The sequence below is a fragment of the Taudactylus pleione genome, unplaced genomic scaffold (genome assembly GCF_031769625.1).
Source record: "Taudactylus pleione unplaced genomic scaffold, aTauple2 ptg001032l, whole genome shotgun sequence".
NCBI classification, from domain to species: domain Eukaryota; kingdom Metazoa; phylum Chordata; class Amphibia; order Anura; family Myobatrachidae; genus Taudactylus; species Taudactylus pleione.
The window spans coordinates 13326524-13348944 of record NW_028285433.1 but is presented as its reverse complement, the minus strand read 5'-3'; the positions used below and the strand labels follow the sequence as shown (position 1 = coordinate 13348944).

At 47.0% G+C, this 22421-nt stretch overlaps 1 protein-coding gene across 1 annotated transcript in view; it reads right to left on the bottom strand.

Moving 5' to 3' along the window:
* Window positions 1-13309: 13309 nt before the first annotated feature.
* Window positions 13310-22421, bottom strand: part of LOC148454104 (protein kinase C delta type-like) — a 59235-nt gene continuing 50123 nt past the window's right edge. The window contains exons 10-11 of the mRNA XM_088461248.1: window positions 17718-17790; window positions 13310-13510 (exon numbers count right to left, since the gene is read on the bottom strand). Of these exons, the coding sequence (XP_088317374.1) occupies window positions 13310-13510; window positions 17718-17790 (274 nt within the window). The remainder of the gene's footprint in view (window positions 13511-17717; window positions 17791-22421) is intronic.

Genomic DNA, 22421 nt, shown 5'->3' with positions numbered 1-22421 from the left:
AACCCTAATTCCCCCTTTTCCTGGCCTAAACCTAACCTCCCGGGGGGGTGCCTAACCCTAAGTGCCCCCCCGGGAACCCTAAACCTAACACCCCCCCCCCCAGGCTGTCTGCACCTGCCACCCGGCTTACCTTCGATCGGTAAGCCGGGTGTCGGGCTCCTGGCGTATGGAAAATGACAGGCGTCGGGATTTCGACGCCTGTCATTTAACACCTGCTCGGAAAGCAGGTGGTTGGGATTCCGTCCATCGGCTTCCCGACTGTTTCCCATTATGGATTCCTACCTATCTATACACACTAAATGTCACCATTTAGCGTTATAAGTCGCACAAGAAATAATTGCTTACCAGACCTTGATTGTGTTTCCAAAGCACAAAAAGATATTATTCACAAAAAAGCAGATAGTTACACGCTGTGATCTAAATACAATTAGCGCAAACAGATTATACAATCACTGGGTACAGTCGAATACATACACATGCGCTCTGAATCCAGATTCCCGGCATCAACTATGAAACCTCCGTCAACAGCAAAGAAAAGATGACTGACCAGCAGATTCAGGGTGCTTGCATATAAACCCTTGCAGAGATAGGCAATACAATAGAACAAGTTGGCATAATCTCATTGGTTCTTCTTCCTGGTTCTCCTGTTATGATGCAGTTCATAGGTCAGTTTGTATTGTAATAGTTCAACCTAGAACAGCTTCTTTGTGTCCGTTTTCCTGCCGAAGAACAAGTCTAAACTGGCTAATTACATTACAAGAACAGAGTACATTTCAATGCCTATCTCTCTATGATCCATAATTCCCAGACGCATGTTGCGATTTCCTTGCCGATGGAACCGGAAATGTGCAAATAAACAGTGGTTCAGAATGGCACCAAACAGGGTCTGCTTGTCATGTACTAAACCTGAGATCTTAAATAAAGTCGCTTTATTACATAATTAATAATGAATAAAATCTCGGATATTAACCTTAATGCTAGGGTGCAAAGTGTAAGTGTAAGGAAATTAAGAAAAGACGCTAGTTAGCGTTGTGCGACTACGTGTTTGTGGAGTACACCGTGGTACATGTTTTGCAGGGTTGTTCATATTATATGTTTTAGTAAATGTATGTATTTATATAATGAGGACATTTAACATTTTTCTATTGCGTGGGAATCGCACGACGCTAAAAAATAGCATCACCGTATCTACTTATAATGTGTGAGATTCGCTAAAATGGCGCTGGGCGGCCATTCGCACAATGGCGTCTTGTTGCCATTTGCAAAATGGCTTTTTTGCAGATTTGAATTTTAACAGATTCTGTCTCAGCCAATCATCCGGCTTCGACACCGTCTAAAAAAGTGACCTACGCCATGCATCCTTAAGCTTATCTGCAACTTTATATTATTATTATTATTATTATTATTATTATTATCCTTTATTTATATGGCGCCACAAAGGTTCCGCAGCGCCTTACACAGTACATAAATGAGCACACAAGAAAAACAGTTAATAGTAATACAAAACAATGCAGGACAAGGTTATAAACTCAGCTGCAAAACACAAGCAGCAGGACATGAGCAACCAGGTGTTAGGTGCCATTATGGGGAATTAGGAGTAAATGATACTATAAGTAGGGGGAGGAGAAGCACGTGAGGATGAGGGCCCTGCTCGTGAGAGCTTACATTCTAAAGGGGAAGGGCAGACAGACAGGGGTGACACAGAGGGGTAGATAGTGAGGAAGGAGCATGGAGCAGTGGGTTAGGACATGTGCTGCGGAATGTGTGTGTATAAGATGACCTGATGTTATGTCAAAATTAAGTCCTTCATACATCTATCTCTATGACAGAAAATAGATTGTCTGTGTTATTTACATGAGAGATGTACAAAGTAAAGTAGAAGCACTTTAATTGTTGTGTGTTACATTTTAGCATCTATATACAGCCTGACAAGAAATGCAGCTATTATGGGACTGTCCCGCCATCCTAATACAGTAGTGACTACTTTAGTCCCAGCTGCTGGGTGCTATGCCATGCTCCTGTGAGTGGGTGCATCTCACATGCTAGACCCACTCACAAATGGGTGCAGCCATACATGATGTGGTCCCACAGGATGTTGCAGTACCCGGGCCCAGAATTTCTCTTGGCAGCCCTGGAGGTGACAGACAGTACGAGGAGGGAATGGGGCTTAGTAGTGGGGTAACAAGACCATGGAGGGAGGTGGTTGAGAGTGGAGGTATACGAGAGGTGGGGGAAAGAAGCAGAGGGTTGGAAGCAGACTGATGAGAGAAAAAAAGGAAGAACAGCAAGTGGAGGAGACAGGAGGGGGAGGAGAGGGATGGATAAAGTAGAGGATTATGTGGACATAGAATATGGGGGTTGTGTGAAGTAAGGGTGTTCATGCTGTGGACAAGGTAATAATTGAGTAATAACTTTATACCAATTCCTTTGTGACAGAAAACTAGTCCTAATACCTAGTACACTATTTCCTTACTAAGACGCAAAAATGAGGAAAAAGTGTGCAGTACGGAAATCTTGGCAGGCGTCTCGGGCCATATAGCGCTATAGGTATAGGTGTTTGATGACACAGCTGTATGGCACATTGAGTAATGACATTACCTATTGTTGCTTCTGTCTCTGGCTGCACTAAAGAGCTGATTATTACAAACACAAATCCCTGGTTCTCCTTATGATGAATGATCAGTGACTGATTGTCATGTAACATCCTGAGGAGGAAGGGAGTCTGGATGACAGCAGGGCACACGCTGCATACATAATCAATAACGCCCAGTGGCACACACACAACCCTCCATAACTGCAGTTTTACACCATTGTGGGCCAGTGCAGTGGTCATGCCACCCCCAGGGCATCATGCTGTGGGCGATGGCACCAGCTGCACCACCCTCGCTACCTTCCTGGTTACATGGTCACTTCTTGTGCTGGCACCTAGGAGAGGAGAGCCCTGATGGGGTAAACTGGTGGGATCATTAGATTGAATTATCCATGGTTTCTGTTCCATCAGGAGGCGCTGACACTGGTAGACGGCAGTGAATGAAGCTGGAGAGTAATATGAAATATGCAGGTTGATGTAAAGATCTGTAATAAGCCATTGGTGTGTGAGCTGTCATGTCTGCTGCTCACGCTTGTTTCTCACCAGCTATTTAGCCACTTCAAGCTGTGTTTTCCTGTTATGTGACTGAAGAGGAAATTCTCACACTATACTACTGTATAACAAAACTAATGAACCAATAAAGGCACATAGGGAGCATGTAAGCGCTCCCTATGTGCCTTTATTGGTTTTTTAGTTTTGTTCAGTACTGAGTATCTCCAGAAATACTCTTGGGAGCTGCTAAGTAGGATACATCTTCAGTTCATGTTTAATATTGTTGCGCCTGGTTTAGATTTTTAGTATCTCTTGGTGAATCAATTTACTGTGTAACAAAGCTGTAATGCAGAGTCAGGGGAAAACCTAGGGGTCTATTTACTAAGCAGTGTTAGGACAGAGTGAAAAGTGATAAGGTGCCAGCCAATCAGCTCCCACCTGTCATTTTTCAAACAGCCTGTGAGATGGCATTTAGGAGCAGATTGGCTGGTACTTTATCTCATTTCACTCTGTCTCCTAACACTGCTTAGAAAATAGACCCTAGTTTTGTATTTTAACTCCATTTCTATTTGACAGTTTCACGTCTAATTTCCACATTGGTACAAGAATGATGCTTTCCAGTGTGGAGTCATTGGGGCAGATGTGCTGTTATACATGTTTGCAGGTGCTTAATAAATGCTGTTTAGCAAATACTGTAGAGGTAAAAATGGGTTTTAATACTTAATTGTTGTCTTTTACAGGTCTGCTTTTAACAACAACCTAAGCGCTGCCTATGACTGCCTCAGTGCTGGGGGGAGGAAGAAAAAGCCTGGTGTGACTGGAAAGAGTTATTGTGAGTTGCTGACCAGTATTTGCCAGGAAGGTGATATCCCTGGTGACATTTCTTCTTTTCCATAACAGGTTGGTTCTGTTACACCAGATCACTATGTTAGGCTAATACACAGGGTTTTACTTGTCTGGGCTGCTCCTGACCAGTGTGGGTTCAGCACTGCTCTATGCTACTTCATCTAGTCTGTATTAGGCAGGCCTTGGTGTTGTCATTGCCCCTCCTCTGTGATATTCCCACTCATGTGGAATGGAAAAGTCACAAGGGATAGGCATTGCCGACACTACTGCCTGTATAGCACTGGCCATCACTTAGATACATAGCACAGAGGTAAGAGATGGAGGTGGTAACCAGTGAGCGCTGCACCCAAGGTAAGTAACTTTTGTACATTAGCTATACATGGTGATCTTCATGTTATGGGAACTTGTCTCTTTCTATGTTAAGGATTCCCAGCTGCTTAGAGGTGATGTCCATCAAAATAAGAATTTTGAGAATAACCCCTCCCCCTCCCCTCCACTTCTGGGTCAGTGCATTATATCCCTGTCATTCAGGAGAATCTTCCTCCTAGCAGTTAACAGATTGTTCTCCTGCCAGAAGAACAATCAGATTTTAAATTCCACCCTTTCTCCTTCATGCAGTAGGGGACACTGGAGGCTTCAGACAGTATGGGGTATAGACGTGTGCCAAGTGGGAGCTGGCACTTAAAATTTTTAAGTGTGACTAGCTCCTCCCCCTCTATACCCGCCTTCAAGCCCAGTCTTAGTTATTCACATTTTCAGGGTATTTAAATAGAGGGCTGCTGCGCTGAAGCTAAACAATATCTACATTGAGGAACAGACAGGCAGCAGCTGTGCTGCCTCTCTGCATCGATCGAGCTGCCAGGTGGACCCGCTCGCACCTGCACGCAGTTCGCCTGGGGTCCCCGACTACAGAGACTACAGTCTCCATATTGGAGGTCTCGCATGCCGCTGCTCGCAGTGCGCATAGCGGTCCTCCATTAGTCAGCGGAGCAGTGTTGTGAGTATACCCTGGCTCCCCGTCTAGCGGGGTAGCCAGGTCAACATTAAGAGCGACATATACTTGAGCAGGCTGCTCCGATTAGCGGGGCAGCCAAACATATCACTAGCACATCCTCCTCGTGCAGCAGACATAGCGCGCTTATAACCCAATTTAAGCGCAATAGTGTGTGGGGGGGAGCCTAGCTCAAGAGTCCTGCTCCTTCCTCCCAGCGTCCATCAGCGCTTCCCTCGAGGGTGCTGGCGACCATTACACGGAGGGACATTCTGCTACATAAGTTAAATGCTGCTGCATGCACTGTAAGTCTAACCTGGACTGTAAGTAAACAGTGGGTTTAGGCTGGTCAGGAGAGTATTTAAGGCAAAACTGCTTAGTGGTTACTTCCTTCTTTGCCTAGCGTTTTCTGGCACTGCTAGGAGCTCTATTAGGGCAAGTGTGGCTCTCTCCTGCCTCTCTGTATCTCAGATTCTTCTTTTGACCTTTTTCACTACACTTTACTGTTGTTTGTGTGGGGTCTGTATGTATCGTAACTGAAAGGGATGCTAAGGCGTCCCAAAAGTTATTTAGCTGCAAAAAGTGTGCAGAAAAAATGTACAGGGGCAGTCATCTAACTCCCTACTAATGTGTGACCATGCAATCCTGAATAACAATCTTCAGGGATGTCATTTCTGCTGTCTTGAATGGCGCAGGTTACAATGTGCTCCAGTGGCGCAATCGTTCAGCGTGCTGTACTTATAAGATAGTATCGGTTGAGCAGTACCGAGGTTGTGAGTTCACACACCTGGAGCAAATGTAATTTTATGTCCCATCTCTCTGACGAGATGGAGGCTTCTCGGAAAGAAGAAGAGGTCTCCAGGTCAGCGGCTCTAGAAAAACCAGCATGGGCAAGGTACTTAGCTGAATCCAAGGATGGGATCTCAAAAGCGTGACTATTTCCCGTACACAACTGGATCCTCTCCACAGGTCTCAAAGAGACTGTTGCCCTCAGTCCTCCTATTAGAGGAGGAGAATATGCCAGTTTTCCAAGGGCGAATATGCCCCAAATTCACCTAAGGAAATCCAGTAGGAGCCTGAGCCGGTGACCGGATAGAGGCTTTACTTTCTGCAATCCGCCAGGTATAGTAATTACACGACAGTCTTTCTTTCTAAAGAAACAAAGACAAGCTTTTGCATTCAGTAGAGCGGGATTCTCTTGTGATGTCAGATTAGGAACATCCATTTTAAAAAAAATTCAGATGTCCCAGTGGTTGTTATCCTTTTATCCTACAGATAGTAGAAAATCTGGTGAGGAGCTCAAGTGGCTGATAAGGCGATTACACCAGTAACAGAAAGGTCCCAGGATCGAAAGCCAGTCTGGGACAGCATGCCACTTTGTTAGTTTACTCCCCCTACAGTAGTCTGTCTAGGAAGGCTATGCTACCAGTTCCTGGGGCAACAGCTTTAAAAGATAATACTATCAAGTCCCTTTAAACAGCTGCAGGCCTCTGCGTCCTGCGATTGTAAGCTGCTGGAAGCTTATTCTGTTAGCAATATAGGGGAAGCTGCGACTTACCTTGGAGAAATTGGTTGACGGGATGAGAGGTCGTCGTCCAAAGACGTTTGCAATATTTTCAGCTCTGGTGTTTTCGGCGCATAGGGCGCTGTGGCTTAAACAATGGCAGGCGAATGCAAGATAGAAGAAAGCTGTGAAAGCACTTTCATTCACGGCAAGTGTATTTTTTGGGAACTAGATAAATGGATTTCTCAAGCTACTGGGGGTAAATACACTTTTCTTCTGTCTGCGGCTCCTCCCTCTAGAAGATCTTACACGGGACCTTCGTTTTGGTCCTTTCGTGCTCCGGGACGTTCACGTGGTCGCTTCAGACGAGGACCATCAACTTCCCGTGGTTCCAGAGGACATGGCAAAGCCACAACAACATTTGATCAATAGGAGGTTAAGTCCACTACCAAGCCTCGGGCAGGATGGGCTTCCCTCTCACCTGGGGAACCACAGAGTGGGAGCACATCTTTGGGACTTCAAAAAAGTATGGACTCATCACTCGGGGATGCAAGCTCATTTTTCAGCTTCAACCTCCACTTTTTTTACCAGGTTTACCAGTCTCCAATGACAGGAGTGTCGTTTTACAAGAAGCAATAGACAGGCTTCTATCCACAAGAGTGGGGGTCCAGGTTCCCAGAAATCAGACCGGAAAGGGTTTTTCTACTTCAGGGTCCATAGGGTATCCACAGTATACCTTGGGGTATAGGCGATGGCGGCAGACATCCAGGCACCACAGAGTTAAATTTTCAGCCTCCCAGGATGCACTGGGGTCCCTCTCCTATACCCCGCCCCCGAGCCTCAGGCCACTCAGTTTTCGTAGGTGCCTGGCTGGACCAGTCGCACCGTACAGAGGGGGGTCTTTTTAAGGCCCCTGAATATTTATTCGCAGCTGTGGCTGCACAACTAGAGTGCTCCAGCATAGGACAGTCAGTATTGACGTCCATGCTGTCACTCCTACACCCCGCCGGTACCAGAACGCCGGTACCGATCCGGGGATGCTGGTAGGTAGCTGGGGTCACAGCTAGTGGTGATCCCCGGCTACCTGGACTGTGGCCGGATGCATGGGGAACAAGGTTAGCGGCGGGGTCCCGCGGTGGGCACCCGCCGGTAACACAGTCCTGTTTGGTCCCCAGGCAGGGGGCTCCCTGGGGACCGGCTGCGCGTGGGGCCAGGTACTGATCCTGCGCCTTCCACTAGACCACCAGGGACAGCGGGCCGCAGCATGTGCGGTACAGCGCGGCATCCCAGGGGTTAATAGCATGCCAGGGGAGAACGCCTTCCCTGTCTCACAGCCGGCGTCTCCCCCGCTGCACAGTGCCATTCCACAGCGGTCTGAGCGGGCTGTGTCAGCGCTCCTCCCCCGGGCCCTGCCTTCTCTCTGCTCCTCGTCCATTTTCTCACTGCATATGCTGGGGATGGCAAACGCTGCTGGAAGCTGATACAGATGCCATTGCGGTCCGGGTCCCCCGCATACCTCTCCTTCAATTAAGGTCAGTGTATGCAGCACTGTTTCCTACCAGGCTCAGGTCTGTGTAGTTGATCGCAGTGCTTGTAATGCAGGATGTTATCTGGGCATTGTATGTGACTTAAATGCTAGCGCTGTTTGCCTGTACTTTCATTTCTGACTGTCAGCCTTTTCCTATCCCTGTTCTTCTGCTACAGCCCTTGCGGTGCGGTGTCGCAGGGTGTTTATTACCTCACAGTAAACGTGGTTTTTCTGTGTGGGAGGTCACATACGCTCCGTTCACACTCCTCATGTCGGAGAGTGAACGAGGATATCCTCTTCCAGCTATAATGTACTGATATCATGTGCAGTTAGCGGAGGGATATGTAGACGCTGAGGGTTTATGGAGGGCATGTTGTATTATATATCACGCCCCATTTCTGTCACTGTGCCTGCACAAAAAAGGGGACTGCCCTCGGCTGGCTAAGATGCTTACAGCCTTTGTGGGCAACGCCCCCTGCGTTTCCCCATAGGGGTTATCGCAGCCTGTGGTGGTCTCATCACATGCAGGGGTCCCTGGACAGTTGATGGTACCCCAGTGTATCCTGTTTTTCACCCCCCCAGGTCTCGCAGGAGCCTGTGTGGGTGAATTTATTGTCCAAATGGTATAGCACCTGATGGACGTTTTACAGGGGGAGTCACCATTTCGGCCTTCTAAACGGCCTTTCGGGTCTCAGACGGGTAAAGACATGACGTCTGATGACGGTGACATTATTGACTTTTTCAGACACGAGCCCCTTAGTGCAAAGGAGGCGTAGTCTGGGTCTAAAGTCTATATACCTGGCCTTCTACGGGCAGTCCGTGCGGCTTTGGTTATTACATATCCCCCGTGGCTAAATCCAAATATGCCTTCTTTAAGGATAAGGGTGTTGCCACTGTAATTCCTCTATCTGGTCAGGTGGATCATTTAGAGGAGGTGTGGAAAATCCGGGTAAGCGGTTCCAGCCTCAAAAACGGTTGACCTTTTGCATACCCCTTTTGCGGATAATTACATTTACGAATGGGAGTTACCTTTACGGGTAGATTCTCATGTTACACGCCTAGTGAGGAGTGCTACGTTGCCCATGCCCTCCAGGTCCTCTTTGAAGGAGGTTCCAGATTGCAAGGTGCAAATATATGTAGAATCCAATATTCCCTTGCTGGAGGGACTTCCAGGCCGGCTATGGCCGTGTGCTGGGGGGCCAGAGCCATGGAACACTGAGTAGGTAACTGGATCTCTGCACACTGACTCTCCAGCAGAGCAGGTGGATAGTGGCAAATTCTCAGAGACTTTGCCACGTTCATAATGAGACGGTCTTACATATAACCTACTCCTTTCCAGAATCTCTTCGGCAGCAGTAGCGGCTTGCCGCTCTCTGTGGTTGCGCTCTTGGAAAGCGGACGCAGATTCCATTTGGAATGCTTTGCCTTTTACGGGACAAGTCCTGTTTGGCCCTCGTCTGGACGCAATTGTGGCCCTGCAGGCAGCAGCTACGTCTGCGTGTCTGCCATCGGCTACAGTCCCATCAGGGTCTGGTGCTTTGTCTTTTCGGCCCTGTGAGGCCTGGGTAAGTCTAAAATACAGCTTTCCAAGACAGTCAGTAGCCAGGAAATCTGCTCAGCCATAAGAACAGGCTTGGAGTACAAGACGTCCTACTCCCAAATTGGACTATAAGCCTTCAGCCGCACGGGACGGGCCTCCTCTCGGGAGCCCCCAGAGTTGCAGGCCGGCTTCTCCAGTTTGCCCAGTGCTGGTGTCTGACCAAGAAGTATTTTCTTGAAGGTATGTCCTCTCCTCCCGGTAAAAGCCTCCCAGACGGTTTTTCGTTGCAGGTCTTCTGTCAATTCAGGACAAGGCCCTGTAATTTTTGAGGGTGTTACACTCTATGCTCCAGGCAGGAGTTATAGTACCTATTCCGTTGCCCCAAAGGGGAACGAGGTATTACTCCATCCTCTTTCTGGTACAGACACCCAATGGGTCTTACCAGGACATTCTCAACCTCGAATCCTTCAACAAATTCTTAAGGGTTCCTCGGTTCGGGAGGGGGACCCTGCATTCCATCATTCAATGGAGCCTGGGAATTTTGTGGTGTCGTTGGATATATTCAGGGTGACTACCTGAATATCCCTCTTTTCTTAGCACACCAGTGTTTTCCTCAGGTTTGCAGTGGTCGATAAGCATTTCCAGTTTCTGGCATTGCCCCTTGGTCTGGCCTCCGCGCCTCACGATTTACCAGGGTCATGGTAGTTATGGCAGCCCACCTGCGGATGCAGGGGGTCCACTTGTTACCCTATCCGAGTGACCTCCTGTTGTTACCACGATCTCCAGAGATACTTCAGTGCCATATGCAACGGACAATATCTGTGTTGCTACGTTAGGGCTGACTGATAAACTGGAAATGGTCCTCTCTGATTCTTCACAGAGGATGCTCCATATCCCAACATCTGAGGATCTTGATTGAGGAAAAGATCTCTGCATTACAGGCAAAGGTACGCAGTTGCCTGCAGAGTCGCCGAGTGTCTATTCACTTGGCAATGTGGTTCCTGGGTTCCAGGATGTCGCTGTTCGACATGGTGGAGAGTACCCAGCTTCACTCTAAAGAACTTGGTCCTCTCCGGATGGGATGGGTTGCCCCATAGGATAAAGTCAATAGGCTTTCCCCGGTGTTTGTCTCTCTCTGGCCTGGTGGCTGCAGAAAGCTCACCTAAACAAGGGGCACCCCCTTTGGGATTGCAGTCAGGGTCCTTCTGACGACGGACGCCAGTATCCGTGGCTGGGAAGCAGTGACGGGTCCACACTTGTTCCAGGGCAGGTGGACACCAGTAGTTTTTGCGCTTCCCATAAATATCTGAGAACTCTGAGCAGTATTCAAGGTTCTCCAGCATGCAGGACAGGTCCTCCACGGAAATACCGTGCAGGCGCAGTCTGACAACGCCATCATGATGGCTTATGTAAACCACCTAGGAGGTTCCCGAAGTCAGGCGACACTAACAGTGGTGTCCCGAATTCTGGCTTGGGTGGAAGGCTATATCCCTGCCGTCATTGGCAGTGTTCATTCAGGAATCCTCAGATGGAAAGCAGGCTTTCTCAGCCGTCAAGACGTGCATTCAGGGAAATGTCCTCTTTATCAGGAGGTGTTCAATGTTCTGGTGAACAAGTGGAGCCTTTCAGAGATGAAACTCTTCTGATAGACGTAGGTAGGTCCAGTGGACCTTCCAAGTTGTGTACCTCGTCCCTCCGTTATCCCTTCTTCCTCCAGTAATAGCAAGAAGGAGGCACGCTCCTGCTAATAGCTCCAGCGTAGGCCAGATGGCACTATTACTCAGATCTTCGGAGCCTCTCAGTTAACACTCCGAAGCTGTTGCCTCTACGCCCGGACCTGTTGTATCAGGATCCTGGCTGATACCCAGACCTGGGTTGTCTGTCCTTGACGGTGTGGCGGTGGAGACTGCCCTCTTAAGGTCTAGGAGTTTTTCCAGCTCTATAGTTAACAGGGGCTCTGTCCATGCTAAGAGCTCGGAAGTTTTTATCTGCAAGAATTTACCATTAGGTATGGTATACTTTCTTTCAGGTGTCGCCCTAGAGGCTAGGCTCCTCGGGTATTCCGGATATCCAGAGGTTGGCTTTCCTACAGGTGGGCTTAGATAACGGTCTTTGCCTTGCTTACCTGAAGGTGCAGGTTTCTGCCCTGTTAGTATGGTTTCAGTGTAGGATTGCTACTCTTCCTGATGTCCGCACCTTTGTGCAGGGTGTACGTTATATTCAGCATCCCTTTGTTCCACCTGTGGCTCCTTGGGATTTGGCTGTGGTCCTTAGGGCTCTCTGAGGACCGCCATTTGATCCACTGGGCTCAGTGGATTTCAAATGGCTTACGGCTAGGACTGTATTCCTTCTGGCTCTTAATTTGGCCAGTAGGATCTCAGAATGGGAGGCTCTGTCATGTAGACCTCCCTTTTTCTCATCTTTCCTAGGAACAGGGCAGTGCTTGCCTTTACTTCCCCAGTCCTGTCTGCTGGTGAGGCCTATTTGGCTGTGGTACGGGCGCTAAGGATTTAAGTTGACCGTACCAGTCCATTTAGGAAATCAGACTCTCGGTTTTGTCCTTTCTGGTTTCCATAAAAAGGGTTGGCCTGCCACTACGCTAACTTTGGCAGGATGGATTCACAGGTCTTCCTGTTCCATCCTCTATTAAAGCTCTTCCACTAGGTCTGTGGGTCCTTCGTGGGCAGCTCGACGTGGCGCCTCAGCGGTGATTGGCAGCCACGTAGTCATCTGTCCATATTTTTGTAAGGTATTATGCTTTTGGTACCTTCGCCTCTCAGGATGCTTCCTTTCGGCGGCGGATTCTCCTTACAGCACAGGAGCGTCCCCACCCTTAAAGGATACTGCTTTGGGACATCCCCAAGGTATCCTGTGGATACCCTATGGACCCTGAAGTAGAAAATATGAGATATGGTAAGAACTTACCCTTGTTATCTCTATTTCTACGAAGTCCATAGGGTTCCACAGGACTCCCGCCCTGTCGCACCTGTACTGCAGATGGGCTTTGATCTGGTCACGGTTTCTCCGTCTCCTTCTGGTGAGAATGTGATTCTTGTGTGTTCCAGACTGTCTTCTCTCTCTTTTTTGCTCCTGCTCCGGCCTATGGCTTGTTACGAAACTGAGTGGCCTGAGGCTCGGGGGCGGGGTATAGGAGAGGGACCCCAGTGCATCCTGGGAGGCTGAAAATTTAACTCTGTGGTGCCTGGATGTCTGCCGCCATCGCCTATACCCCAAGGTATCCTGTGGAACCCTATGGACTTCGTAGAAATAGAGATAACAAGGGTAAGTTCTTACCATATCTCATATTTTACTCCAGTCTCTTCGTGCTTCCGGACGGACAGCTTGATGAGACCTATTCTGAACTTGATGGATCTCAAGCCATACCTAAGGATTTTCAAGTTCAGGATGTAGTTCTTTTAGTCGGTGATTGCGGGCCTAGAGGAAGGTGAATTCATGGTATCTCGAGATATCAAGGACGCCTCCCCTCACATTCCTATCTGGCCGCCTCACCAAGTGTTTCTGAGATTCACAGTTCGAAATTCACATTTCCAGTTTCCGGCCTTTCTCTTCGGCTTATCATCAGCACCCAGGGTATTCACAAGGGTCATGGCTGTGATGATGAGTCTCCTTCGAAAAACAAGGGATCACTATTATCCTTCACCTGGACAATCTCCTTCTGAAGACCCATTCCAGGGACAAATTACTGCACATCACAGTGACTCACAGCCCTCTCATTCGTCAAGGGTGGATCCTGATCTTTCCCTAGTCCCATCTTCAACTGACGCAGAGGCTACAGTTTCTGGGAATGATCATGGACATTATGTCAACAGATGTTCCTCCCTCAGGAAGAGGCAACTTCTATTCAGGAGATGGTGAGGATTGTCCTTCGACATCATCAGGTATCGATGCATGTTTGCATTCAACTCCTGGGGAAGATGGTTGCAGCATTCGCGGCCATTCCTTACGGAAGGACCTTTCAGCTTGCCCTCTTCTGAAAGTGGACAGGATCCCATCTTTTCCTTCAACAACAGGTAAGGTTAAGTCCTAGAGCTCTGATATCCTTTCTCTGGTGGTTGAACTCGGTACACCTAAATGGAGGAAAAGAGATTCGGAGTGTGGGAGGGGCTGGGGGGGCTATCATTTAGGAACTTCACTTCCAAGGCCACCGGACATCACAGGAAGCGAGTCTGCCGATGAACATATTGAAATTAAAGACAGTGTTCTACGCTATTCAGACAGCAGATCACCTGTTGTGGGGCCGAGCAGTCAGGGTCCAGTCAGACAACGCTACAGTGGAATACATAAACAAACCAGAAGTTGGCCGGCTATGAAAGAAGTAAGCCGGATTCTAATCTGGGCGGAAAAGTTTGCGATCGGCAGGATGTGCAGCCAGGGGAATGGGTACTACATCTTCAGGTTTTTCACCAGCTTGTCCAACGGTGGGAGTCTTCCACAGGTCGACCTCATGGCATCCAGATGAAATCATCAACTGCCTCTCTACTGCTCTTCGACGCGGCGGTGGCAGGGGATACACTGTCATCGCCGTGGCAGTTCCAATTTGTCTATCTGTTCCCTCCGTTCCCTCTTCTCCCTCGATTCTACACATCAAAAGGGAGAAGGCCAATGTTTTATTGGTGGTTACGGATTGGCCTCGCAGAGCTTGGTATATTCCATCATTCAACTTCTGCGGATCGACGATCTGTGGTCCTTGTAGTCTTCTCTTTTCGAATCTTTGGAGTCTATAGAGTTAAGATTCCTTTCGTAGACGGTAACACTTCTTCTCGCGCTGGCCTCAGCCAGGAGGGTGTCAGAACTGGGAGCTCTATCCTGCTATCCTCCATACTTGGTGTTTCATGAGGATAGAGCCGACCAAGAATGGATTTTCTAAGGTGGTTTCGGCTTTCCACATCAACCAACCTAGTGTGGTGCCTGTTTCTTCCACAGGAAATCACCTTCGTCAAGATCCTTGGATGTTGTTAGGGCTCTTTGTATCTATGTAGAGAGGACTGTAGCCATAAGTAGAACAAACACTCTATTTGTTTTGTAGGATGCTGCTTGTCCTGGTTGGCCAGCTTCCAAACAGTAGCTGGCCCGCTGGATTTGTCTGACCATCAGATAGGCGTATATGGCCTAATTTAGGGACCCTCCGCCTTCTCTTACAGCGCATTCCACTCGCTCAATGGGTTCCTCGTGGGTGGCTGCTCGCGGGGTTTCCATAGAGTTACTTTGCTGGGCGGCTACTTGGTCTGGCTGGCATAGGTTTATTCGTTATTATAGATTTAACATTGTGGCCTCTGCAGCGCAGTATGGCTGGTCTGTTTTGCAGGGTTCTCAGCGCTCTCCCGCCAATGATGGGAGCTCTGGGATGTCCCCACTGTCTAAAGCCTCCAGTGTCCCCTAGTGGATGAAGGAGAAAACAGGATTTTGTTACTTACCGATACATACCTTTCTCTGATTCTGCGCTGTTCCTTCCTGCCAGGGTTGTGGTAATTTTATGTTATGACTGTTAAAGAACTGTTTGACGTCTTTTCTCTTGTTGTGTTACTGTTATTTCAACCTTCTAAAATGTTCTGTGTACTTGCTTCGCCTCCTGTTCTTCCGTTTGTCTTTTTCTCAGCACCCCTCGGGCACAGTTTCCTAAGACTGGGCTTGTAGGGGGGTATAAAGGGGGAGGAGCTAGTCACACTTAAAATTGTAAAGTGCCAGCTCCCACTTAGTAAACGTCTATACCCCCTAATGTCTGAAGCCTCCAGTGTCCCCTATGGAATCGGAGAAAGGGATTTATCGATAAGTACCAAAATCCTGTTTTCCATACACTGCGGCTTGTATTGTGTTAGGCGCACTGAAAGTGCACATCAAATAATTCTGTAATGTTGCTTTGCTTGGTTAATTACTGGCTGTCAGGGGCGTCAGAACGATTTATGTTGTAGGGTTATGAAATTGGTCCTGAGAATATGGAATCGACGTGATTTTGGCAGATTCGCGGCTAAATTTGTTTTTGCCATATAACTCATTGCCGCTTTATATTTAGCTGTGAAGTCGATGAAATCACGCCTGTTCTGTGATCTAGGAATCTATTACATAAGCCCCCATATGTTGTATAGTGTTACTAAAAATGCACTTGGGCAGTATAACTACTAAAAGATATTAGTGGAACTTATCTTAAATTAACTATCCTATCTATTCAGATGCTGATGTACCTTACGGTTTAATCATAGCTTGTCATATGTAGGGATGACTACCTGCACCTTTCACGAGCGTATGGCTAATCACCGTAGCTCTATTCATCAGGCATTGCTGACGGGTGTGTCCGACAAACCGGTTGCGAAACACTTTCTGGATGCGGGCCACCAGGTCGCTATGCTTAAATGCAGGATCATAGACTGAATACCGAAACCTTATCGTGGAGGTGATCGGGCATTGCTTCTGAAGAAACTTGAAGCCAAGTGGATATTTAGACTTGGGACCGTGTCACTCCACGGATTGAATGAATATAGTACTTGAAATGTGTTTTTGCGCTGATAGGCTTTTCGGCATCATGATTTTGATGCACCTGTGCAGTGTGTGTATGTTTTTTCTTTGCGATACAATTTGTATGCATATTTATTTTTTGGGGTATATTTGTGTGTATATTGTATATTTGTTTTGTGCTTTGTTATTGGTGTCTTGTGTATGTTAATATTTATGTATATATTTTTTTCTGGGTATTCAGTTAAGTATATGGGTGTGTATTTTAATTTAATTTTAACATGTCTGTATTTGTTTTCTTTTCTCTATTCACCTGAAACCCTGGTCTTAGTACCCTTTGATGTAATGAGCTTGTGCCTATCGATATTTGCCCCACCTGATTGGACTTAGAAGTTTCTCTTTGCATGTGGAACACAGCCTAACATATCCTTATTCCAGACATATTTGTCTGCTGCACCCGCTACTTCCGGTTCGGTGGAACGCGGAAGTTGGTGTAATCTTGGGGCAGAAGTGAGTTTCTGCTCCCTGGCTGGAACGCACTCTGGGTTGTAGCGTGTGGTACACGCTGCAAGTATGATTATACATGTGATGCGCTCTGAGCCTTTACAGGTGAGATCGCGGTTTTCTGATGTTTCTAGTGCATACTTTTAGCTTATACTCTGCGATGGTGATATGTTATGGTGTGTTCCTTACTTGATTACTTAATTAGTGTTATTATGCTATAGGTGTTGTATGGGTATTTATATAACCAAGGGGGCTGAATGTCCCTCTCTGTAGGTGTTTTGGGCTTTTTGTGCATGCTGCGCTGTGTTGGCTGTGTTTCCTGATGAAGGGCTCATTGGAGTCCGAAAACGTTTGAGCAGTGTATTACCTCTGCCTATATGTGAGTAATAAATAGCAGCCTTTTTATATGCAAGAAGAATCTGGTGAGGCGCCCCCCCGGGAGAGTTAGGGTCAGGCTAGGGGAAGGGGGGTTAGAGTTAGGCACCCCCAGGGGGAGGTTAGGGTCAGGCACCCTCCCCACTGGGAGGGTTAGGTTTAGTGTACGGGGAGGGGGGCTAGGTTTAGGCCCTTGCTGGGGGAGGAAAGGGTTAGTCACTAGGGGGGAGGTTAGGGTTAGGCACCCCGAAAGGAGGGTTAGGGGGGGGGGAGAGAGGGCTAGGTATAGTAAAAAATACTTACCTGTCGGGATCTTGTCATGCAGGTCTGCCGGCGTCGGGATTTGAACCGCTGGACTTAGGTTCGGCAGTTAAACATACCGATTCCACAGAAGACTAATGTTGCACTACAAGTGTAGTAGTATTCAAAATCGTTTGTACATTAAACAATCGATAATTAAGCTAAATTATATTGTAGAGACTTGCACAGGTGTATATGCTGGACTGTAATAGTAGCCCAGAAATGACAATAGCACAATGCAGTGGCAGAACTTGTGACTAGTGGGCCCATGTGCTGAAATATGTTTTGGGCCCTCCTCCTCTGCCCCACCCCAAGTTCATAGTGACATGGAGATGTAGAGGGTGAAAGGGAGAAGCAAGAGGGTTACAAGGAGAGGGTGATAGGTACTGGGTGACAGGGAGAGAGTGGCTGGCAGTGGCTGACGGAGAGAGTGACAGGCAGTGGGTGACAGGCAGTGGGTGACAGGGAGAGGGTGACGGGCAGTGGGTGACAGGGAGAGGTGACACAGTGGGTGAAAGAGAGAGGTGACAGACAGTGGGTGGCAGGGAGAGGGTGACAAATATATTACTGTTTAGTTACGTGATCCCAGAACTGCAGCTCATTTGATCCTCCTTGGGTTTTAATGTCGGGGACAGTCACAAGATCATGACATCTGTTGGTGGCAGTGGTAAGGACTACCTCAAAGAGGAAGAGCCAGGCCAGTCGGGGAGAAGCAGGGCGGGATGGGGAGGAGCAGGAGGAGAGAGGCTATGAGGGGAGGAGAGGAGGGCCCAGCCTCCTCCAGCCGGATTACGTCCACAACCACAGCTCATCATTCCATGATGTTACCACTGGGACGGGTTAGCGGCACGTGGTGGCGTATAGTGAGTCAATCTGACTCATTATAATCCAGCCAGCTGCGGGTCCCTTTATTTCGGCGGGCCACAGTGCAATTCACTAGCTGCACCACTGGTAGTTCCGCCCCTGGCACAATGGCAGGAGTGACTTTTTGTATCTCAGAGTTAGGATTCTCCATCTTCTTCATAGTCTTTGTAGTTTAGTCATATTCTGTTGTTTCTTAGGAACTTTGAAAACCAAGTATAAATGTACCTTTATTTTGAGAAGAAACATGTATGCAGTATACATGTAGTAGCATGTTTATTGAAAATAATATATGAAAATGACATTGATCCATAGTATACAACCTCTGTGTTGTATATGATTTCCTCTTAAGAATTAAAAGTTCTCAAACTTGACAATTTTTAGGTAGTTTGAAGAGAAAACTTATTGGGAGATTTCTGCTGCTGTCTTTAGCCCCACACTGATAATTGGATAAATTGTATATCTGGTTATGGTTAATGACCAGTTGACACTTCAATTTGGATAAGTTTAATGCCTTTCAAATGTGGTTTAAGTGCCAGAAGGGAAAACGCCTCCATTACGGGACTGATATATCTATAGCCAGCTAAGATATCCAAGGTTTCCAAAATAAAGTAACAAGTAATATGTCTAGGCTGTTATCTGTGTGGAGTCTGTATATTTTCCCTATGCTTCTGTGGGTTTCCTCAAGGGGCTCTGGTTTCCACCCACAATGGAAGGTCCTGGAAGGATAAGCTTGGTAATCATCCCACAGTGCTTCCTATAGAGCAGCACCTCGTGTGGCCATGGTTACTATGATGACCTGTAGAATGCTTCCTATTCTTTTCCATGTAATAAATATCTAAATAACACTCAAATAAATGAATCCAGAACATCTGCTTTTTATAAATCATTTTCTTTTATTGAACATATAGTAAAAGGCATACAAGGTACAAGCAGAGGTAGACAATGTAACTCTGATACAGTAACACAGCAAGGTAACGATACAAACAATGGCAATAACACATGAGAACAGAACTAAGGGCCTCATTCAGAGGCGGTCGGTGGATGCAAGCGGTCGCTCATAAACTGGACGGCCGCTTGCATCCTGACCGCCCGCCTCTGTTTCGGTCTTTAGGCTGTGGGTTTACACCCACAGCTCTAACGACCGCTAGGGTGATGGTCGCGATGGTCAGAGACCATCGCGACCATCGGGGCTTACGACGAGACCCTAGGGTAGGGTCTCACTTGTCGTAAGCCCCGGAGAGCTTCTGGCTCTGTCAGAGCCGGAAGCTCTCCACTGACATCAGTGATGTCAGTGGGGCCTCCCCAAAACAGTATGGGAACGCCTCCGTTTGGGCTGCCACCCCCCGGCCCGCCTTCCAAACGGGGCGAGCTGTCAATCAACATCGACAACTCGCCCCCTTTGGAAAGAGACCTGCTACGATCGGCGCTGTCGGTCGTAGCGGGTCTCACGCATGCGCACGAAGGAGCCGGCTCCCTCGTGCGCATGCGCACTTGACAAACATTGAGGCGGCCGTGCGGTCGTAGACCGTACGGCCGCCTCTGAATGAAGGCCTAAATGCTGTCCTAATAAGATATATAACATCAGGTATACATGCAGCGATACCATTATCATATAATGGGCCTGATTCAGATGTGGACACAATGCTGATATTTACGCAGTTGAGCAAATATCGTCCGACGTCGCATGTCTCTTGGTCGCACTGCGCAAGCACCAAGATACCTCAGCAGTGAGGATTACAGGGAGTGGCAGCAAAAATGTGGACGAGTCTTGAAGACGCTTCCAGCACTGCTTGAGTTTAAGATGACGGCAGCCCCGACCCTTTATGCGAGATGTCATGACGTCATGTGCAAAAGGGACGAGGCCGGCACTCAGAGCGCTCAGAGCGCTAGCTACGGCTCTGCTCTTAAGTGTTTTTGTTCGGATACGGTTTTGGATCCCTTAAATATCGATGCAAATCTATAAAAAATTCATAAATCATGTAATTTGGACCTGTTTACATGCAGTTCAAAACCCGAGGTCGGTTTTTAAATCCGATTTCCAAACTGACTACAGAACCGAATCGTAACTTGATTTGTCTCGGAACCTACCCCAAAGTGATTTCGAACTAGGGAGCTCATTCAGAGCCGCTCGCTCGATGGGATCGCTCGCACCCAGTGTATGCAAATTTCGCTAAGTGACGGCATGGCAGGCGCTCGCTCGGAAAGGCATAAGCACCCCACTTTGTGTTGGCGAGCAATCACTTTGTGTCTATAGATGCCCATTAGCGTATGTAGAGACTCCCACTAGCGCCCATCATTTCCAGGAAGTGTATTAAAATATTGGTACATCGAGGACCATCGGAAGGGCTCGCAGCGCTTGTTGTTGCCTTACCTTACTGCAAGCTCTGTGAGGACTTCAGTGTACAAAACAGGCAGGTGACGTGTACTATGACGCTGCCTCTTAATTATGCACGCCTAGGAAACGACGTTGAAACACATAGGCACGCCTGCGTTCGCACCTCCACTCCCCCGTTTCTAGTGGCCTGCCCCTGTTACCACCCACAAATGGCCTCTTCTGTCACTCAATCAAATGGGCTGTCTATGCTGAGCAAGCGAGTGATTCCCGGTTTATCGCAGTGGTTCGCATACGCGCAATGTGATGCATACGCATGCACAGAATGCAAAAATTGGCCAGCAACGAGCGAGCGCATCCTAGCGAGCAGGTATGAGTCAGGTCCAGAATCTTGTGGGAGACACAGCCAGAACAGAACAACCCACACAGGCCCAAGAGCCAGCACCTGATTAAAACTGCTGGTAACCAATCACAGTCGACCAGGCCAACGCGTAGGCTGACATAATCATAACTGGTAAACAAGTCAGCAACCTATCCAAGGATTCAGTCTAGACTCAACCAGCCGAGTACAGATATAACACCACCTTCCCTTCTAGCTGGCAAATCACACACCTTTCTATTTTGTTGTTACTATCTTATTAAGATTAAACTATTCTAACATACTAAATATTAAAATGTACATGTAGAAAATTAAAAAATCTAAATAGTATTATAGCTATCCGGCCCCCAACCTGCCTTTCTAGACGGCCAATCACACACCTTTCTATTGTGTTGTTATTGTCTTGTAAAAATTCAACTATACTAACATAGTAAATATTAAAATTTAAATGTAGAAAACTTTAAAATCATAAATAGAATTATTTATATCCGGCCTCCATCTGTTATGATACCTGATGAACTCCTGCACTGTCAAAACCTAAACAAAGTGCCCTTCACCAATAACAACCTCCTTTCCCGGAACACACACTTGTTCGTAGGTACTCGGCTGCCGTCTGGACTTCGCACTTAAAGTAATAACAGTGCAGGAAGCACAGGTATCAAAATATATACATAGAAATGTGACACTCTAACAACTCATATTGGGAACTACACCTAGATTAACAGGAGGTCTCCCATCTAGGAATAAACCCAAGCTCTTACTCCTTAGCTTCTCACTCTCTATTTCTATTGTGTTATTACTGTCTTCTGAAAATGAAACTATACTAACATACTAAATATTAATGTAAATGTAGAAAAAGTAAAAAAAACATAAATAGTATTATAGCTATCCGGCCTCCAACCTCCTCTTCTAGCCGGCCAATCACACACCTTTCTATTTTGATGTTATTATCTTATTAAAACCAAACTATTCTAACATAGCAAATATTAAAATGTGAATGTAGAAAAAGTAAAAATCATGAATAGACCTATTGCTATCCGGCCTCCACCTGTTATGATACCTGATGAACTCCTGCACTGTCAAAACCTAAACAAAGTGCCCTTCACCAATAACAACCCCCTTTCCCGGAACACACACTTGTTCGTAGGTACTCGGCTGCCGCCTGGACTTCGCACTTAAAGTAATAACAGTGCAAGAAGCACAGGTATCAAAATATAGACATAGGAATGTGACACTCTAACAACTCATATAGGGAACTAACCTAACCTAGAAAAAGTAAAAACATAAATAGCATTTTAGCTATCCGGCCTCCAACCTCCCCTTCCAGCCGGCCATCACACACCTTTCTATTTTTGATGTTATCTGATTAAAATCAAACTATTCTAACATAGTAAATATAAAAATGTAAATGTAAAAAAAGTAACACTTAAAAAATATATTTTCCTATCTATATCAACATTTATCATAAATTATCAAAATACTACAGGTTCTAATGTCCTCTTTCCACACGTCTGATCTTGCACGTGTCTTCCATGTCCTGTATAATTAGAAAACAATATTAGTACATTGTACCGATTACGCCATGTGCATAATATACATTTTTGTTTCTATGTAGAAAAAATATAGACTTTTTAAAACCTTTGGATTATTTACTAGTGTAACATTATGATGCAATCATGTGCCCACGCCTCCAATGCCGGCCACACCC